Below are 21,906 nucleotides of genomic sequence, written 5' to 3'. Positions count from 1 at the left end.
TGTGTCATGACAATGGTTATTCCCTTAACCCAGTGATACAGATGGTCACTCTTTTTGTCTCTCCTTTTCAGGGAGTTTTGCTATGCTTGGATATAAAGGACAGGCCAGACCCTCCTGGATTAAAATCCTTAACCAAGCTGCTAATCAGAAAGCTGCTTTTCTACAGCATTATGTTCCCTTGATGTTGAGAGAATACAAATGTTCAGCTAACTCTGCAGAGTTTTAGGATTCTTTCTGTATCTGAACCACTTCCAAAACAACTCCAGAAAGGCTAGGGAAATCAGACAATTTAATCTTGCTACATTGTTGTTGGCTTAACATCAGCCAGGAAAATCCTACAACTCAGTGTAACTTTGGATGGTGGTGTTTTTGTGGTTTGTATCGGGCTGATGTTTTTTCACTTGTAAAAAATACAACTAATAAATATATTCTGATCTTACAAAGTGTGGGTAAAGCTTTGTTTTTTCAAGCAATGTGTGGATGGAATAGTTTTGCTGGGTTGGGAGATGGTTAAAGGCTACTTTTTCCCAAGGAAACCAGAACATACCTGCCATTTGGTACAATCTGGTGCATTCCAAAGGGGAAAATTTTCTCCTCAGAAGCATATAAGCCAGGAATGAAATTTGGCAAAGAAAAGTTCACAGTATCCAGGGAAGGAAGTGAACCCCATCAGAGGTAGGCAACCCTTACCCTTCATTCTGCCTTTAATTTGTACTCAAGAATCCAATGACTTCCATTCAAATCTAGGTCTGCTTTAAAAACACAACTCAAAACAAACAAGAAAAAACATCTCCCGCAGCTCCTTGGATGAACTGAAGTTAATAAAATCAACGCACATCAACAGATAAGCTCCCAATAATCTTGTAATAATATCTTCTTTCTCATCAGGCTTATTATATACAACTGTTGTGCAATTGTTTCTATCTGTAGCTAATGACTGGTAAAATCATGTCTACTCTACTGGCAAGAAAATTTGATTAAAGACTCCCAAGTATATGAATTGAGAAGTTGTCCTGGTGTGGTAAGGTAACTTCCTCAGGTGATACTCACATGGACTTTTCTCCTGCTGATGTCAATAGCAGTTTGGTTGAGTAAGGCAGAGTATCTGGGCCACTGCTGGCACATACAGGCTCTTTCTCTGTGTTTTTGCTTTAAATTGCTGCTTCTTGCAGTAATTGAGACATAATAGCATTGACTGGAAAGTGGGGAACAACTGGTATTGACAACCAGCTATTGACTTATCCTGTAGTGGCTGCACTGAAATTTTGGTTAACATTATGCTATCGATAATAACAATAAAGGAGAGGTCATTTTGAAACCATGGAGGTAAATATCTGGTTTTGACAGGTGCAGCAATCCAAAATGCTGAGAATTTTAAAAAAAATTGAACTAAAATGTGAAACATATTTAGATTTGGTTGACTGCTAATAATGACAGGATTGTCTGTAAAATGTTCTCCAAAATCCTTCAGGGTATTAGACCTCTAATTAAGGACACATTCTAGGTGCTTCACTGATCTTGGTGGTGGGCCTGATTTGAACAGCAGGTGTGTGGATGCAACAAGGAAAGGATATTATTTGGGAGAAGGGGAAAAGGTAAAATCCTGCTCCCATTTGAAGTCAATGGCAAAACACCCATTAACTTCAGGGGGCCTAGGACTTCACCTAAAGACTCCTGGGTCAGCTACTGACTAGAGTAAACGTGCAGTGTAAACAAATGACATGATGATTTTGTTCGTGTTATTACTAAGGGGTTGAGGGAATGGACTTATCTGAGATTTTTACACTGTACTGGATGTCAAAAGCTGGACAAGGGCTTTTATCATTTTAAACTGAAGTTAGTGTTTCCTGTGTCTACGTACCGCAGAGTGCATGGAGAGTTAGGTGCCAGGGGACTCTTTTGATAACCTTTGCACCCCAAAAAATAAATCAATAACTTTTATTTGATTTCTTTTTCTTTGTTTATAAAATGATTTGTTCCTCCGTGCGTTTTCTAGGAGGCAGTTGTTCGTAGAACAATCAGCAATACAACTAGCACTAATTAACAACTTTGTTAGCAGTTTTGGCTGAGGCCAAGAACTAATGGATTTGTGTCATCATCCAGAATATTTTCTCATCCCTGGGGGTTATCCTTCTAGTTCCAGATCATTGGCAGGTCAGTGATAGGGAAGGTTGCAATACTGTTATCTTTGCTGGTCTCCTCAGCTGTCAATCAACACTAAATTCCCAGGAAAGATAGATAAATAGATATATGGAAAAATTTCAATTACAGATAAAACTGTTCAAGTAATATGTCCTTATTGTGAATTAAAGATCCTGTGATCCTCAGCTCAGATCAGAGAACTGACATCCAGTGGCCTAAATACTGTAGTAAGAACTTAAATGCATCCTAGGTGCAAGCAGCAGAATCGCTTCTCATTCCCATTTGATCTTTTCCAAATGAAGCTCTGTCACTGCAGTTGATGGACACAATTTAGGTGTTTTCTAGAGATGTGAAGATGCACTCAGCATGGGTGGGGTTTTTTAAACGCATATGATGTGGTTCAGTGGTATGAATGAAGCACTTGATCTGTTGTGGAGCAGAATGAGTGCATTGAGTGAGAGCGGCAAGAGCTTTCCCATAATTCAGTGGGGAAAATGGGACTTGCTGTATCAGCAGGTGTTTGTCAATGAACAGTAATTTTTGTCTTATTAGTGACACACAGTTGAAATATAGGTTGTTTATCTGTTTATATTATCTTCATCACCATGGTATACGAGCTCCTGTCCTGTTGGCCCAGATGATGCCTAGGTTGGATAGAAAGACTTAGCAATGATGCAGCATGTTTCTCAGCCCCATTGAAACAGTTAATTGTCTGTCTAGCTGTGTGACAATTTCAGCTTCAATGAGGGGGTCTAACAGACTGAATGAAAGGGAAGATAGTTCAGAATGAAAGGCCAGACCAAGGGACTTCAAACTCTTCCCTTATGTGGTGATCATGACTTCGTCTTGCTTTGGCATCTCCCTTGCCTGAGACTGAAGGAGGTGAGTGAAATTCTGACTCACATGGAGTCAGTCCTATCAGAAATGTTAATGCATAGATGTTGACATCGTTTTTATACTACATATATGTGAATGTAATGTCTGTAAAGTGTGTGTATAAATCCATGTCAATAGATACCAATTTATCCAAAATAAATTCTATGAGGCTAAGTTTTTACTAGTCCTTCTATAGAATTAACTCCACTTCTTTCCTCAGTATATTAAGTAATGGGAGTCTTGCATATTAACGCTAAGCCTTATTTCACTGGGTAGACCCATATTCTACACTACAGCTTTGTTTCTCCTTTTTGAATTTTTGATACACGTGCACAAGTTATTTTGGCCAGGGAGGTGAGGGCTGCATTACTAATATCTCTTCTGTGCTTTGAAGACCTCACAGCTGAAACAACCAAAAAGGTTTTTACATGTTGAGGTGAGTGTTTTGTTGGCTAGATTCTTGCTCTCTGATGAATGGCTTGCCCGCTCGCTGTCCAGTAACACCATGCCACTGACGTGGGACCAAGCCATTGTGCTACAGAGCTGATGTGATTCAGAGCACTCTAAGTGACTTGATCCCTTGAGCCTATGAGGTAGGAGACCTGAGGTGATCAGAGAGAAACTGCCTGAGGAGAGGAGTGGAATGTGGATTCGTTGCCAAAACAGGTAACCGTGTTTTGTTTTGGTGTGGTTTTTTTTTTTTTTTTTCTGGATCATTAGCCAGACTGAGGAAGACCTCAGTGAGGTTCAAAAGATAATGTACAAAGTGAAGTGATGAACTTTATGGGCCACTGGAGAAAAAGGAAGCAGGATCAAGCTCTATATAACGGGGTGCTTGTTCTATAAAAACCGAAATAAGATGGGGACTGAACCCTCCAAGCAGCACTGTTAAGTCCTTTTGAACCTCCCGTTATAACATAATTCTGTTTTCTGAGGCCATAAGAGCAAGAGCTAATTGGCTATGAGTTTGAGCCCCCACACTGGAGCAAATCACTGATGGTTCGTGCTCTTTATTGTCCTGGAGATGTATTTGATCATATCAGACGGGTCCAGATCCTGAATCCTAGTAGTATAACGCAGAGTTGGGGGGAGGGATAGCTCGGTGGTTTGAGCTTTGGCCTGCTAAACCCAGGGTTGTGAGTTCAATCCTTGAGGGGGCCATTTAGGGATATGGGGCAAAAACTGGTGATTGGTCCTGTTTTGAGCAGGGGGTGGATTAGATGACCTCCTGAGGTCCTTTCTAACCCTGAGATTCTATGATTTATTGAGTCCTAAACCCAGTCTGAGGCTAACAACTGGTGAAGGAGAAGCTGGGGAAAAGAGTCGTGTACCCAGCCTTCTGAAGAATACCTTTCCTCCCAAAATTAAGCCAAGTGGCAAGTGTCCAAGAGAAATGGGCGAGAAGTTAAGGTGAGCCAGACACACAGAGTAAAGTGCCACAAAAGAAAAATGTGTCCCAGTGCAGAACCCTGGGTAGTGGTGTGTGACCATCCCATTGGGCTGCTGGAAACACTTTCCTTCTAGTCAGGGTAAAAGAGACCCCCAAAACAATGAACATTCAACAAAGGACACTATTTCTACCTGGACACTCAGGATACTAGAGACCAATGTTTCAAAAGCTGCTTCTGAATGTCAGTGACGCAGGCGCTAAAAACTGCGTAGATGAGTGTGCAGGTGCAAATGGAGACACTGGCTTAGAGCTCTTCAAATCTTGGCCCCATTTGGTCCAGGGCACTTAGCAGTGTTTGCAAAAAATGCTAGGCTGCATCTTAGCAAATGGGTAAATGCACCCACCTCCAAATGCAGCCAATATGCACGTTACAGGATGCCACCCGTTGCCAGTCTGAGACAACTGGCCATCTTCCTGAGTAATCCACAAAGGCTTTTCCTTCTCCTTTACTGGCAAAGGATAACAAATTTTAAATCACCAAAGTCTCGTTGACTTTTTGAGATGTAGCCTCCTTCATGCCTAAATCACTTAGGCTTCTAAATGACCTAGGTGTTTTGAAAAATGCTACCCAAAACTTTTGAGGCCTGCAGGTCTGATTCTACGAAGTGCTGAGCTCCTTCAACTTCCACTGAAATTGGTAGGAGATAAAAGCACTTAGCACCTCCCCAGGATCTGCCTGGAGGAATAAGAATGAAAACTTGCAGCAAGTATTGCATAGAGAGGAACTTGACTAAATCCCCTTCCCAGTAGAGGAAAATGTTAAATTGATAGGGAATCCAGGTTCAGAGAGAGCGGTCAGGTTCTGTTTCAGGCTCCAGTATTAAGACCATTGTAAAGAATGATTACTTCAACTATTCTACTTCCAGAGCATCATCTTTCTTGGTTCCCTTTTCCCTTGCCTCACCACAAAAATCTGGCTAATGTGCAGATGGCAAAAACAACATCAAATGCACGTACAGTACCATTTAAGATTTAATGATGCATTTATGTCACTGGGGCTAAGGTTGTGCAAACATTTGAATTGGAAATCCCTGGATATCTGTTTGCATGGTGACAGGGCTGGATCAAGGCTTTTAAATAACTACAGAAATGTACTAGCAGCCAGGTGTGCAATGGTTCACCCTAGTTCAGGAACGTCAGTGTAAAGAAAGGTGGACACGTCCAAGGTGAAGAAAGCCAAATGTACTTGTCAAGTCAGTTTTCCCAGCTTGAGTTAAGATGTGAAATGGCCTGTTACAGGCACAGAGCAATATTCTCTCAGCATAGGGAATGTGAACTCATCACAAGTGTGATGGGAGTAAAAGGACTGCATGGGCGCTAATTAAACCTCCCATTCCTTCCTCAGAAATCAGTTTCCTCATCGGCCCAGAGCGCTTTGCATAGGAACAAGGACGCTTCCAATGCACTTTTGAACTGGTCACCAACAGCACTGAAATCTAAATATGGGCTCAGACTAATCTTTCCTAAATATAATGAAAGCTCAAGTTTTCAGAATAGCTATCTACTTTCCCATGTCCATTTTCCATTCTAGTTTATAAAGGTTCTTCCTCGACTTCAGTGTGAGAAGGCTCTGGCCCATAGGCCAACATTTCCATCAGTGACTACTAGTGACTTCAGGTGTCCCCAGCCATTTTTGGATGCCTAACTTGAGACACCCTAAAGGAGCTTCATTTTCAGAAAGTGTTGAGGGCTCACATTCTAAAGGTCAGCCCCATTCAAGGTGTATTATACTGGCTCCCAGAATCTGAGGTATCCATAATCATGAGTCACTTTGGAAAATCTTGGCTATGGTGTCTAGGCTACTAAATAACGATCTACCTGTCTTGGTACTTCTATGGCTTCAGCACTTCAGTAATAACCTGAATATCTCATAATCAGTAATGAATACTATCCTCACAATACCCCAATGAGGAAGGGAACTGTCCTTTATCCCCATTTTACAGAGGGGAACTGAGATACAGAGAGACCAAGTGACTTGCCCAGGATCATGTAGGAAATCCGTTACTGAGTCAGAAATTTAACCCCAATCTCCTGAGTCCCAGTCCAGCGTCCTATCCCTTATACTGTGAGAGGACAGAAAAGAAATGGAGCTCTCCTGTTTAAATGCTTGCCATTTCTGCCCATTTTCCACTTTCCAGTCACTGTGGAGATTACAGGCTTCTTTCAACTGAGCATGTCCATCTACATTGTTACCCATTTAATAGCACTAAAGACCTCTAACGTGAAATGGCTTGCAATGTTATTTGCAGTCATCAGTCAGATTGGGCTATTACCGTGACAACCACGAGATGTACCAGTGAGGAGAAGAGTAATTCTTCCCTCCCCTACCCCCACCCCACTGACTGAGGAACTTTAGGGAGCCCACACTTATGATTTCATTATGAAATTTTTAAAATCTCAAGCTGTCTTTAAATGTATGTTTACATTTTCCCCCCAGCACCATCTGTTCTCTGTCTGCTTCAGCATAAAACTACAAGGAACTAGCTAGATCAGGGGGCTGCTTTTTACGGAATCCTTTAATGCTTTCTAGTGCATTATGACCATTGACACCTGCAGTAGCAGCCATCTAAGGACTGACTAATGGCTTCCTGTATCTACTTTTAGCATTGTCTGCTAATATTCACTCTTTTTGAAATGATTCCCGGCTGTTGGAGCCTTCCAAAGAGTGTGTCTTGCCAGACTTAGGGATATGAATCCCACTCTCAATTGCCAGGTGGCTTTTAACAGCTAAGCAAAAAAGCTTTTCTCACCCAGCAGAGAATTTGCGGATGGAGTTTGAGAAACATTAAAGATTTATTTAGGATTCTTTCACAGCCCTTACACACAGAGCATTTCAATATATATGGCCATTTGTTGACAGAAATTATTACATCATAGTTGAACTTAATAATATGGCATCTGTTCAAGTAAGATGTAGCTTGATTGCTTTATCCCCACATGACTCTAAACTAACAAAACAACCTGTTTTGTAGCAGGCACTATTCTGAAACCCTCCCTCACGGAAGGTCATGAAAAGAGTCATTTTTCCTCTTCTTAAATTTTTTTTTGTATTGTTTGACTCTAGCACTTGTGAAGGGTGTTGAACTGACACCCACAGAACCTGAGATCTTCTGTGTATCCCCAGAACAGGAACTGTATTTTTCCCACATGGCTCTGTCAGTATAACTCAAATCTGGCCCAGCAGAGGCACTCCTCGTAGTGGGAGCAGAATTCGTTCTCCTTGGCCTCTCTGAGACATCCAACAAGGATGCCCTTTCATACTAACCGTAATAGTGAACACGGGAACCTGAACTGAGCCCCCCCCCCTTCCATTTAGCCAGAAAACAGGAAAGAGCTTGTTTTAACCACCGCAGTTTAGATTCTGCAGAAATTATTTGGGCCCAATACAAAAGTGGCACCTTCCAAAAATATCTATGTTGGGGTTTTGTTTTTTTTAAGTCTACACCATGTTGCACAAGCTTGAGGACAAAGCCATTTGGCACTGGCTGGCAGTAACCCATAGCTGTTGTCTCCAAAGGAAGCAATGGCCACAGGAAGTGACAACTGTCCCTGCATTCTAGCAAAGAAGTTTCTTTACTACCCAATAATGAGATAGAAAGTGCACCCTATCACTGTCAAAATTCATACCTTTTTGTACCTAACCAATGTGCTATAAATGAAAGACCAAACCATTCGTTTTAGAAAGTATATGCCTTCAAACAAAACTGTGTCTGTCGTCATTACAAAACAGCTTTCCCATGTACTGCTCTACCGCGGTATCCCAGCAGCGCAGTTTGTACCTCTACTTAAAATAGAGAATAACTACCCTACTTCAAATCCGATTGTGTCATAACAGTGGGCAAATGTTGACTTTTTAATGGTCGCTGTTGTACTTATAAAATGTTGACACTGTTAAATGGTCAGACACGTGCTGCTTAGTTCTGACCCCAATCCTTGAACGGTTACTACTCGCTGAAAATGTACATCATTCAGAGATTAAGCCATTACTGAGTAGAGCTAGGCAGACAATAGATTTCCCATTTTGCAGCAAATTTCATGATTTTGAAATTTCACCAGTTCCAAAACAGAGTGAATTTTTTTTAATTTCCAGAAAAATGAAATTCTGAAAAATGTCATGTTTTTTAGACACCTGGGGCATTGTTTTGATAAAACGGAAACATTGCACTTTAATTCTGACTATTTAACTTTCTTCAAACTGTTTTTGTATAAAAACACTATTTTGTTTGGAAAAGTCATTTTGAAATGAAAAATCAAAGTGTGTGTTTGATACTGAAAATACCTAAACAGGATGTTTCAACATTATTGAAATGCTTCATCTAATCTTTTTAACAAAATTTTGACAAAGTTGGCATGTTCTTCAAAGCATTTTGATTTTGATGAAAATGGCATTTATTTTGGGGGGGGGGGGGGGCGTGGAGGAAGGTTTACTATTACTATGTATATTGCTTTTTCTCTACTGTCCTGCAATATCCTTTTTAGCACTGAGTATCATGTGGCATGCTGTCTGTATTGTCACATGGATAGAATGTTGCTTTCACGCAGTGGGCATGAGCCATGTGACCAGCAATCCTAATGCCACTGTGCCCTACAACTGTACAAGCAAACATATTTTCTGTTGATGTTTCTTGACAAATTTGGTTGTAATGCTACTTTTTAATAAAATGCCCTAAATTTCATGGCAATACATTTTGGGTAAATAGTTGTAATTAAAATTGTACCATTTACATGCACGGCGCGGACACCTCCTATATTTATTTCCGCTGTGGAATTTGTTCCAGACTAATTCTTGGGTTTTTTTAATTATCAGAGGATAAGTACAATAATTGAAGTTTTCTTAGGTAAGAAATTGGAGCTCCCCGGAGTTTTTTTCTTTTATTGCTTTTACCTGTTTAACTCCAAACCAATGCAATTTTTCTAAACAAACATTTGACACTCCATTACTTTGCAATATGAACAGGTTCCTTGTGTCTGCATAGGGAGGTTTATTTAATTTGGAAAAGAACCTAATGGTCTTATTTGCAACCAAACATTGTGTTTGAAGAGACTGCCCTCAAGATGCTCTCACAGCTATCAGTGACTTTAAAAGCAAACATCTGTAAATACAAAGAGGAGCCTAAACTGGTGTGTGTTGACATGTAGAAGACCCTATGGATATAACAATCTGTCTCATCATATGCTGACTCCGTATTATGTTATAGCCATTATATGGCCATATGGATTAAAAACAAGTTTCTTTAAAAGTCCATCACTACAGAATTGCATAATGAAATGTAACGGCTCCGAATACTGTACTGGATAAATAATACGAATTTTAAACAAATTTACAAATACAGATGAGTGAACATTTTACATAAGTAGTATACACAGAAGTACATAACCCTTGACCTCCAGGGGAATATTCATACCCATGAACTCTCACCACCATGAAGCAGAGTTGCATAATCAGACCCGTTCGCATATGGGCTGTAATCACAGTAATCCTAGACACAGTGGGATTACTTAAGGACAGCGCTCCAGCCCACTCCAAATCTAAATTTCATGACACTGAAGCTAGGTCTTCAGGGGGGAAATCTCTAAAAGCAGCCTTTAGCTTTGCTCCCAGAACTGCAATTTGGAGTGGCTGAGTGACTGAGCACCCAAAAGTCCAGAAGGTGCAGATTCAAAACAGCAACTGTGAGCACAGGTCAGAATTTTGGGATGCACAGAACATGATTGCCAAAAGTTCACACCCAGAACACAGGCATACAGTTTAGGGTACTCACGTTGAGGTCACTCTGAATTTGATCCTAAGTGTTTTTATTTGGGAGGGAGGAGAGGGTTGGCTTTTTGGTTTTTTGTTTTTTTGCACATGTGAGTATGCAGCCATCCACTGTCCTGATACCATATGTCTTTTATACTGCATTCCTAAGAAGTTTCCTGTCCCATGTTGTGATTTCCTTCTGTGTACATGTTTGAATATCTGAATATTAAACCTAACAAAGGGGAATATGTTGGGTGGGTGGGGGTGTGTGTGTTCTTTTCTTCTCTAACAAGTCAGGAAGGGTTAAAAGTGAAAGCCTGCTTAGTCAGAAAACTGGATGTAACCCTTTCTCTGTGTCATGTGTAACTTTTTGCATAAAATATACTTGAGTTGACAACGATCTAATTCCTGCCGTGGCGTTCTTTGTCACAGGTCTCCACAGAACTAAGAATATCGAAAGCAGCCTCCCTTCCCAGGATGGACCTGGTCATCAGTTTTTTTTCTCTTCTATTTGTGATCTCTTTCGTACGCACAGGTAAGTTTCCACCCAACAGACAGTATATAAATAACAGTATTTGTAACTCGGGAAAGTGCAGCTGTAGGTCAGGTGTCTTTTCAGCCCTTAATCCAGTGTCTGCAGGGAGCTTATAGCACGAGCAATGTGCGGAAATACATAACAGAATCCATTTCCCAAGTTCCCCAGCCTCCCTAATTTAGAGCAGCTTCATTAAAGGCAAAGGGGGAAACTACTAAGCAGTTGAAAATGCTATGTGAAGTGAAGAAGCTGAATAAGACAAGTTTATAAAATAGCCCAAGAGCTGTTGTTCTGAGACGTGCTTTGAGCCTTTTATTGCATTGTCCTAGCTCTGCCCTCACAGATAGAACACCAGAAATTATGGGGAGAGCAAAAAAGCCATCCTGTCCCATGATGCTTCCTCAGTCCTTCTCTGGGTCTTGCTGGTAAAAGCAAAAGCATTTCATGCATTATGTTCAGCCTCTCCAAGCTACTTCTCTCCTCACTGTACTTTTCTCTCTATTCTATGTATGGTGGATTTGTTTCTGACTTTTTTTAGTCCCCCCCACCCCCCAATTTAACCCCCAAAGCTATCATTAAGCAACAACATGAGGTACACTGTCATTGCTGTGCTTAGGGAATTTTAGGCACAAAAGAAAACTTAGCTAATTCTGCAGAGTGCCCTGAAGGGGAGCTGGCATCTGAGTGCAAAAAGACCAGGAGATTCATAGATAAGTCTGAAATTTCATCTGTGATGCAGTAAATGGGTACTAGAGAGCCAGTTAACTCTTTAGCTGTTTCAGTCCTTCTGTGGCTGACAATGGATGTCTTGCTGGAGAACACAGACTAGGATTGGACTGTAGAGTTTCTGCACTGCTCTTGGAATGAATGGGTTAAGAAAGGAGCTTGGACCTTTAACTCTGAATGATCCTGGCTTTTGCTAATTTAAATCCAAGTCATAAGAGTAAATCCCCTCCCCCTAACTTCTGTCTACTTCTCTGCCTGTCGTTAGACTATGAATTCCTCAGGTCTGGCGTTGTCTTTTCTTGAATGTTGGAAAAACACCCATGATAAACAAATAATAATGAGCTGACTTCTACCCATCCAACTTAGCCTGTTTGGAAGCTTATACCTTTTAAATTTGACTCAAATGTCAGTGTCTGTGACTGATTTTTATAATCTCGATGTGAGCACGCTTCCAATTCTTGTCCTTCGTAGAATCCTTGATCATTCCTTTTGACTGTTGTCTATTCAAATTAGTGTTGTTTTCAGGCATCTGGTTACAATGCAAGTTCCATTTACCACCTGAATTATTTATCTTTTTCAGTCTACTCTTATTGATTCTACATGTCTGCCAATAGAGATCAGGAGCCTGATTCTGATCTTTTCTTCTCCAGTGTAAATCAGGAGGAATACCATTGATATCACTCCAGTTTGAAACTGGTGCACATATCTGATTTGAGCCCTGGATATTTTTCAGTATTTGAATCACTGCTCAACAATTATTGGCATTCTTTACATAGAAATGCAGTGATCAAGTCAAAGAACTCCTGTAGATCCAGGACACATGTTGCACACATGAAATGTCACTTGCTACCCTGGGTAACTGGCCCTTTGGAATCTCAATAGAGGATGTCCTTAAGAGACACCAAACCAATGGCTGATCTAATTCTATTGTTTTCTTAAGAGTTGGAGTTGATTTGGAATCTAACAGGAAACTGAATGCAGATGGACAGATTTTGTTCAGGATGTTACAGAATTCTAATTGTCCTTCTGGTTTTCTAGTGGCAAAAGAATACAGAATATATAGCTCCCTAATTGTGACAATATTTCTTGATGTCAGCACTAAAACATCTTGACGGTGAGAGAGTCTTAAAACTGATCCACACTGGCTGCTTTGTCCATCAGTTGGAATGTATTTGTATCCATTACAAAAACAAAGACCTTCTCATTGGTCTAGATGCCTTGCAAGAAGTCCTGAACCCCTTGAGATTTGCCATTGACTTCAGTGGGGCTAGGATTTCACCCCATACCCATTGTCCTAGATATTCTGTGGTCTTGCAGATTGACCTATTACCCCAACAGAGTTGCATTTTTTTTTTTTTAAAAAAAAGGGAAAGAACAACATGTGAATCGCACTGGGCAAAGTACCAAGAGCTGATGAGAACCTGCAACTCCCATTGATGGGAAAGGGTTCATTGTTCAAACTCCCCGTTGTCCTCAATCTTCTTTAATTAGGAAGTTTGTAACAGTCATGAAATATTCTCTCACACACCCCTCTCTTGTTGAACTAGAGTAGATGTGGGGCTAATGTGTTGGGTAAGATTAAAGCAGAGAAATATTTTATCTTGTAACGTGAGATGCCCTTGGATTTGGTACATGAGCACAGTTGAGAGGTATGTGTGTGGAAACCAATGATGTGCAACTCTTGAGTGGGTGGATCCTTCTCTTTTTTTCTGAAAGATATAATGAAGCCAACCATTCTCTCATGAGATTTCTAGCTCTTCCTGGCTTTGGCCAGACTTGAATCTCCCTGAGAACTATCTTTTAAATACCATAACAACCACTCATGCTTCCCGTCCCAGCTGAAGAGCAAAGACTGTAGAAATGTATGGCTTTTTTCCCCTTTAAGTTTACCAGACCTCACAGGTACTGTTTTGGCATTAGCTTGTGTTTAGGTGACTGTTCAGGTTGGGTCTTTTCTCCTTTTTCATTTGCTCCCTAGAGCAGACACCTTTGTGCAGCTCGTGACAGAATGCCCACATTATAGCTTGGACATTGACAGGCAGAGCTGTAACATTAAGGGCAAAATCCTCCCCTTTTCTCTACCACTGTCTTGATGCGGTGGGACCAGTGATGTTTTGCTGTGCAGGGTAGTAAGGTGTTTTTTGTGCTTTGAGTCCAGCATAGCATGTTCCCAAAGATATCGTTCATTTTCCCTTTATCATGACCCAAATACAGCCCAATCAAGGTGGAACATCTTTGCATTTCAGGGAAGAGGCATCCTCTTCGAATGTAACTTATCGAGCATGACAGTGTCAAGGGCATAGATGTGGCATTTTCTTTCTTGAGTGAAGCCAGGATAATTTTATCTCCCTTCATCTCTATCAGCAGAAGCAGCCTCAGCATGTCCTGATCAGGATCCTGAGCTGGAACCCTGGAATGCTGGTCACGATGAAGATCAACACATTGAAATCCGCAAAGGGAGGAAGCTCCTTCTCGCTTCCTCTGCAACCGTCCACTCTATCCACATTACAGATGGAGGTAAATCCTTCTGCCAGCCTGAGAGCCAAGCCAGGGGACGAGGACTCTCCATTAGGTCTACTTAGATCAGCATATATTGGTACAGGGACAGCTTCCTGCAGGGTGCTCTGAGTTAGAGCAAATATTGGATAATGCCAGTTCAGTTTCATACCAGGGTGGGTGGTGGTAGGGATGATATCCACTCTGGGCAACTAAGAGTAGCTTGTTTGTCCTCTCTGGAGAATTGACAAAAGTACATCAACTTGCTTAATAGTTCTAGTCCTGCAGTTTCCTTTGTATCCTAGTAATTCGCTGTACAGATAATGTCCTAATGAAGCAACGATATTCTTAGGATCTCAGGACAAGTCAGATATGTGTTTACTCTTTGTCTGGAAGGACAGTATCCTATTTTGTTGCTGATGACTGCTAGCATTAACCGCTTTTATTGAGCATTAACTCATAAATCCTCATGCAGTCTCCTATTCAGTCCTTCTCCATGCAAAACTCCACTGACTTCAGTGAGTTTGCCTGAGTAAAAGCCAAATAAACACTTTAGGATCTGGCCCTAAAGCAGTTTTGGGGAATATGTTTGGCATTTCTCTCTCATGTAACTGGGAAAGCTGGCCCTGCTTTTTGCACAGTCGCACCACTAACTCTGATGACTTGCTGTGTTTTAAAACTTCATACCATTATTTTTTCCTTAGGCAAGCTGGTAATTAAGGACAATACACAGCCTATAGTTTTGCGAACTCGACATATATTGATTGAAAATGGAGGAGAACTACATATTGGCAGTGAGCTATGTCCATACCAAAGTAACGTGGTGGTCATCTTATACGGGCGGTATGTACCTAAAGAACATGAATCCCCTAATTTAGTGCTAGATCTCTATATTGCATGTTCCATTTCACAATGCAGAGATACAAAATAATAATCGCAATTAAAATTTCACTGACATTAAACATAAATCACCCATGCAAACAATGCTTTGTGGGAGGCTTCTTGGCCTATTGAGATGATTAACTTTACAAAACAAAAGAGAAACTTTGGGACCTGGTTTTGAGTCCTGTTTGACACATCACAAAACTGCCACATATTTCACAATCAATTGATCTCATTAGATGTCTTGCTCAAGAGATTTTTGTAGCCTATCCATTCTTTCAAATATTTTAAAGTCCCAGGAAAAAAGGCCCCACATTTCCATTATTTTCTTGCAGTTACCTTGGTCTGAAAATGTTCATGCCTAAATGGGACGGGGGGAGAAGGGAGGGAGAGACACAGAGACACAGACAGACACCCTGATGTAGCTCAGGAATTGCCCAGCGCTCAAGTGCACACCCACTCTGGAGTGTAAACCCAAATTTGTATTGTCTTGTGCTGCACAGAAAACTGTACAGTTTAAGCTCGTGAAAGTGTCTCCCTCCCTCAGTGTGGAGGAAGATCTGCACAGCTTTTTGCCCCCAGTTATGAATTGCACAAACTGGTTTATAGAAACCAAAACCAAATTTATTAACTACAAAGGATAGATATTAAGGCATAGCAAACCAATCAAAGCAGATTACTGAGCAAATAAAGCAAACACGCAAACTAAGCTCAATACACTAAAGAAACTCGCTTCAAGTAGTCATTTCTCACCCTAAATGTTTTAAGCAGGTTGCAGAGTTTCTTACAGACAGACTGATCTTGCTTGCAGTTTAGAACTCCAGATATTCCTTTCACAGGCCTGACACCTTCTAGCCTGAGTCCAGTCCTTTCTTCCCCAGATCAGTTTTAGGAGTTTTCCAGCAGTTCTTTTAGGCAGGTCTTCACTGAAGAACCAACCTAGATTAACTCACTTCCCTACCTTAAATGGGACTCACATATGGTGGGAATCCTTTGGTTTTCCCCGTTAGGTCTCCACCACTATTAGTGGAAAAATACTAGTGGGTCAAGATGGGGTCCAGTACCAGGTGACATGATCACATGACCCTGCGGTGTCAAAGCAGCATCCCAGGAAGCTTCTCAGGAAGGTGGGAGATCTTCAGAGTCCTATTGTTCTCCCTAATGGCACATCCAGGCTGATTGCCTACTGTCTGGTGGGCGTTCCCCAGGTGTAAACACAGTTGTAGTTGTTACATAGGCAATATTCTTAATTTCAGATACAGAAATGATACATGCATACAAATAGGATAATCATAGTCAGTACATCATAACCTTTCCAATGATACCTCACATGATCCATCTCGCATACAACATATCTTAGTTATGCCATATTCATGTCATATAATATCTCGATGAAGAATATGGGGCATAGTGTCACAAGAGGTAACTCGGTCAAAGAAGTACTCTTCACTTTTGTGCAAAGTGCTCTAATGTTTCAAGTTGGTCAATATTACTTTCTATTCACTCAGGCCTGGTTGATACACCACTTTTGTACTGATGTAACTACTTCAGCTAGGGATGTGGTTTGCTTTTTGTAAAAAAAAAAAAAAAAAAAAGTTATACAGTTACAACCTCTAGTATGCATGCAGCTATACCAGCATAGCATATTCCCCTTCCCATATGGGAAAAGCTATCCTTGTGTAAGCCCATTTATACCAATATAACTGTATCCACAAGAGGTGTGTTATACTGCTTTCCTACCAGTACAACTTTTGTGTGTCGACAAGCCTCCAAATGTAGTAGTGGAATGTAGATAGTAATCTAAAAGAACAACAAAGTAGTGATGATGAGTCAGCTGCCATGTCTGTCCTAAATTGTCTCTGACCCCTGTTGTTAGTGGTATTTCAGACAAAGAATTTATTTTCTATAGAGTCCCAGCATTTTGCATTCCTTAGGATCTCTTGAAAGAAATACATTCTAAACCATGTTGCTTCCTCTCCTGTTGGGCAGTACCAGCACTTGGTGGGAGGCTTCTTGTTGGCTTGATGGTAAAATATTCTGATTCATATATGTGTGTATTTTTTACCCTACAGAGCAGATGAAGACATCCAGCCAGATGCTGAGTTTGGCCAAAAATATATTGGGGTCAGTCGAGGTGGAACCCTTGAGATCCATGGTGAGAAAAAGTTGTCCTGGACTTTTTTAAACAAGACTCTTCACCCTGGTGGAATGGAAGAAGGTGGCTACTACTTTGAGAGAAGCTGGGGGCATCGAGGTGTCATTGTCCATGTTATTGACCCAAAGACAGGGGCAGTCATCCATTCAGATCGGTGAGTCAGTTTAGAGCCATCAGTATCTGGGAACTTTTGACATTACCTTGAAAGCAGCATCACCATCAGATCCAAGACTGGCAAAGGCAATTTCCAGTGACATATTTATGTAGGTCTCATTGTATGCCTCACTATAGCTCTTCTCAATTCCATAGGCTCCATAACCAAAGTAGGGCCCAATCCTTCAAGATGATGATTAACTTCAACTCCCTGCAAAGTCAGCAAGAGTAGATGGTGCCAGCACCTTGCAGGATTGGGCCTTTAATGTGGTTCAAAGACAGTTATACCCAGGGCTTTGGAGCGGAGCCCGGAGCTAGAGCGCAGAGCAGCTCTGGAACAGTGGAGCTGCAGGTTTTTGCCTGGAGCTGGAATGGAGCCAGAGCACAGCTCCAAAGCCCTCAGCAGTTTACCCAGAAACTTCCTTTCTCATGGATCATTAGCAAGTACTAGATTTATTACATACAAAATCATTGTTTATTTCTTCTTGTGGTGGTTCCTAGGAACTTTAGTCGTGAACCAGGACCCTATTGTGCTGAGAGCTGTAAAACACAGAACAAAAAGATGGATTGGACCCTAGCAAGTTTACAATCTAAGCCAACTAGTATCCAAACCAGGTCCTGAAGAACTGCATCAGACAAACCTCTCTTGGACTTCAAAGGGGATGCAGAGTTGTTGGCTGAATTCCAACTGAAGCAGCACTGTAGTCTTACACCAAAAATAAGTGATGCATTTTTCTTTGTGTTCACTTCAATCAAACTTGGGTCCCTTCTCTACGAAAATATGTTACCACGAATTAAGACAATTAACAGTTTTAAGTACTTGAAGCTTTAAAAATGTTTATGAAGAACTGCTGATTGTCGGGGGTTTTGTCTGAGAGCTAGGGTTTTTTTTAAATGCAGGCGTGCATCTTATTTTTAATACAGTGTCACAAAAGGAAATGACTGCACAATAAATAATGTATTACTCAGAGTGGCACGCTTTGTTTAATTAGGATAAAAAACAATCGAGCAAACAAAAAGCACCCAACAAAAACAAAACACCATCCTAGAAATTATATCCGTAAGGAAGAAAAAATCTTTATTCTCTCTTCCTACATACTTACCTATTTTCTTACTTTTTTCACCTGCCACTATTTCTCAAACGAGACCATTATTGTTACAGTTTTGCTGTTTCATTATCTAGATCTTAAGCAATTCTCTGAATTAGTTTTATGGAAAACCATAATGTATTCTTTTAAACCAAACCAGTATAATCATCATTCCATTTCACTATACTATTAAGTAGCCCTTTTGCAAAGGATGATATCTTTAGCAATACAAACCTGTAGATCTTCTATAGAATACCTATAGTGTGCTGCTCCCTGGTGTAAATGCTTCTTTTCTTTCCGTTTAGGTTCGATACCTACAAACTGAAAGGGGAAAGTGCCCGTCTTGCCCAGTATTTGAGAGCAATTGACAATGGCATGATCCTGTCAGTAGCAGTGAATGATGAAGGGTCTAGAAACTTGGATGACTCGGCCAGGAAAGCAATGACCAAACTGGGCAGCAAGCATTTCCTCCATCTTGGGTTTAGGTATGTGCCTGTTCTGCCAGCAGAGCCCTTATTATGCTTTTCATGTACCCAGATAATTCCACTCCCTCAAAGGCACAGCGTTCTTTCATGCTGTGAAAAGTTTTCCTTTTTTCTGTGCGAACTTTTAGCAGTTAATTAAATAGCCTAAGATGCATTCAGTGTCTATATTGGGCATTTTTATTAGGAGATTGAGGAGTAACACATGATTCACGTTAAAAGGCATGTATTTTTCCATGATAACCCCATAAGTTATCCATTCTTGTTTGTTTCCATGCCATACCCTAGGGATTTAAGATGTATGTATAAAATATATCCAGTGTACTGTAGATACACTAGCCCCGAAGTTTGTTTACCCAAGAGAACGATATGTAACAGCCATATAGCCCTGGCTAAATACGTAGACATTCTGGAAAATATTTTTTTTTTTAACTAAGCAAATGTATATTTGGGATTTCTGCAGCACATCATTTAGTATGCATTATATTTACTCTGTAGACTGTAAAACTCCTTTGGCCACTATACAGTATATGTTGGCACACACAGTGCATATTCTCTAAATCCGTATTTGCCCAGTTGGAGTCCTAGTTTATCATGCTGCTCTGCATTTAGGCACTTTTTTAAAAAGTGGTTGTTACCCAATAGGTCATGGTCTATGTCCAGTCCGGAAGGGTCAACGTGGACCATTTTTTAAAAATCCTTCAAAAACGGAGCCAAAGGCCAATCGTTGTGAGCATGTGTGCGACAATTAGGAACCTGCAGGTGGAGAACATGTTCAGTGTGGTATATAAGGAAACTTAGCCGTGAGAGTCCCTTATCTGTTATAGGGACTTGGATGCTCTGTGTTGAGAATTCCGAATGAAATAACCTCATCGGCAAAAACAGGACAAACTGAACAAACAAAAACCCCCGTATTTCCTCCCAGATACCCAGAGTCCATGTGATGGCCCAATGGCCTGCCAGATTTCTGGTTCTGTAATTCTAGTTTTGAGACACAGAAAGAGACTTTGAAAATCCTACATCTTTTTTCCAGTCCTGCAACAGGGAGAAAAGATTTTTTTTTTTTCATACTTTTGTGAAACTGCTTCTAGTATTTTTATCCAACACTGGCATTTTAATGTTCGTTTCCAGCTCCTTTACAATAGGGACTTACAATGGGAATGCCTAGAGAATCTGATTCATCGTGTTATGACTCAGCTCTGCCATGAACTAGCAGTTGCCATCAAAAAGTTAACACTTGCCATGCTGCTACTTGAGCTACTGCAGCATTCTTCTATATTTTAGAAGAGGAAACAGTGGTGCCAACCCAGATATTTCTTGGGTAAGAGGGCAACTTCTCCTTTCCCCACTCCAGCCCCCCACCCCACTGGCTGGAACTCATTCCAGTGCCCACTTGTCCCCCGCACAGGGACCCTGGATTTCCCTTGGCTGGGGAGTCTCCCCCTCTTACCCACACATTGCATGAGTCAGTGCTGCCAGGAGTCAAGTTCTCAGCAGGCTCCCCTGCACTCCACCCCACAGGAACAGACTCCCCGTGCACCACATTGCAACATCAGTTGGCATGGATGCCCTTCCATCTGGATAAGGGGGTGGCCAACCCAAATTTGAGTGGCGTTGTGACCCTGTGCACCCGCCTGCAATGCCACTCACTGAAATTTGGCCTGGCCACAGTTCTGACTGTATAGAGGAGCAGCCAGGTCAAATTTCAGTGGTGGTGTGACCACACAGCCAGAGTGCTGCTCCAGACCACTCAGGCAGCAGCCTTACTGATTTAGTATAGAACCACTAAAAGTTGTCTGGCCACAGTCCCCCCAGTTCCATTTACATATGTAATTTTGAGCAAGTGCAAAAATCTGGAGAGTGTGTGGGGAGAATGCACCTCTTCTTCTTGACCGGAAATTAAGGTGACATCTTGGGTATTATGATGTAATAATTTTTGGCAAACGTTGGCCCTTTTATGTATGTTACACAGTGACCACCACTGTGTAACATACAGATTTGTAAAAATACTCGCATCCCTGTGTACTAGTTAGGTGCGTCCGCCACTTTTGAAAACATCACCTCTGAAGTCCCCAATGACTTTTTTTGGTCTCCTGTGTCACTTGGGGTCAGATTTATAAAAGTATTAGGTGTCTAAAGAGGTAGACAAAACCCACTAGGCACCTGTCTACATCTTTAAAAACCTCACACTTTTTCAATGGGAGTTAAACACCTAACTTAGGCACTTTTTTGAAAATGTTATTTTAAAAATAGATCAGGATAACAAACTAGCAAAGATTCTCTGTTCCAAATTATAAACTAGCAAAGCCTGAAATCCTTACTCAGACAAAATTCCAATTGAAGTCATTATTTACTGAGGCCACTGTTCTGAGTTTTTTGTCTGAGTTAAGGATTGCAAAGTTTGGTCCACAACTAACAAATTACCCACAAACACCCTGAAGCCTGGGGATGCCTTTGTTACAATATAATGGCCTCCCCACCCCACCGCCACCCCCGGAAAACACCTGCGTAAGCAGTTAGTATATGTAGTGGAGTGGATTGTGGGAAGGGTTAAAGGTGTGAGTGGGGAGTGAAAGGTTTTTTTTGCAGGCCAAAGAGGCCAAAGGGGGAGGAAGGGAATGAGTTAACTTGACGCTTTATTCAGAACCAGATCCCAATCTGCGTGACTGGCTCTTTTCTCTACACCAGCCTGAACTGGAACACCCTCATTTGGTTCTGAATTCTACAGCTTGGACCCATCTCTCCTCTGAGCAGAAACTCAACTGCAAATATATATTTGTACCAGAATCCGATAATAACCAAGATCATCCTATCTGACCCCTTTCTCCTCTGCAGTGCAGTCGATAGTGAGGGAAAGGGACTGGATGTTGTTTTTGTTGTCCTTTTTGAACCTCTGCCTGGATATTGCATATCAACAGCTACATAATCATCAAGGAAGTCTGAATGCCACGATGCCTTGTGTTGGGTTTTTACTCTGTAGTAGAGTTAGTGATTTTCAGTGCACTGTACACTTAAGCACATTTTTAGTACTGCTAAAGTAAGGGCCTGTCAAAGGTTAAAAAGTCCCTGCTTGTTCTGGACATTATAAAGAACTGTAGCTTTGTAAAAATTACTCTGGGCAATTTGCTAGATTATATATCCACCCTCTAAACTACACTGCAGAAGAGGAGTCAGACAATGG

The 21,906-nt window shown here is 41.2% G+C and overlaps 2 protein-coding genes across 2 annotated transcripts in view; both read left to right on the top strand.

Annotated features, from left to right (window-relative positions):
• Positions 1-405, top strand: part of LOC144271111 (cell surface hyaluronidase CEMIP2-like) — a 73,381-nt gene extending 72,976 nt beyond the window's left edge. The window contains exon 25 of the mRNA XM_077828218.1: positions 72-405. Within this exon, the coding sequence (XP_077684344.1) occupies positions 72-226 (155 nt within the window). The 3' untranslated portion in view covers positions 227-405. The remainder of the gene's footprint in view (positions 1-71) is intronic.
• A 10,280-nt stretch (positions 406-10,685) lies between these two features.
• The window catches only part of CEMIP (cell migration inducing hyaluronidase 1), a 61,930-nt gene continuing 50,709 nt past the window's right edge, over positions 10,686-21,906 (top strand). The window contains exons 1-5 of the mRNA XM_077828304.1: positions 10,686-10,743; positions 13,834-13,986; positions 14,670-14,808; positions 16,920-17,156; positions 18,549-18,728. Coding sequence (XP_077684430.1) covers positions 10,686-10,743; positions 13,834-13,986; positions 14,670-14,808; positions 16,920-17,156; positions 18,549-18,728 — 767 coding nt within the window. The remainder of the gene's footprint in view (positions 10,744-13,833; positions 13,987-14,669; positions 14,809-16,919; positions 17,157-18,548; positions 18,729-21,906) is intronic.

This window comes from Eretmochelys imbricata, chromosome 10, assembly GCF_965152235.1.
Source record: "Eretmochelys imbricata isolate rEreImb1 chromosome 10, rEreImb1.hap1, whole genome shotgun sequence".
Classification (NCBI taxonomy): Eukaryota; Metazoa; Chordata; order Testudines; family Cheloniidae; genus Eretmochelys; species Eretmochelys imbricata.
Note: the sequence above shows the minus strand (reverse complement) of the source record. Positions and strands in the feature narration are given on the sequence as shown.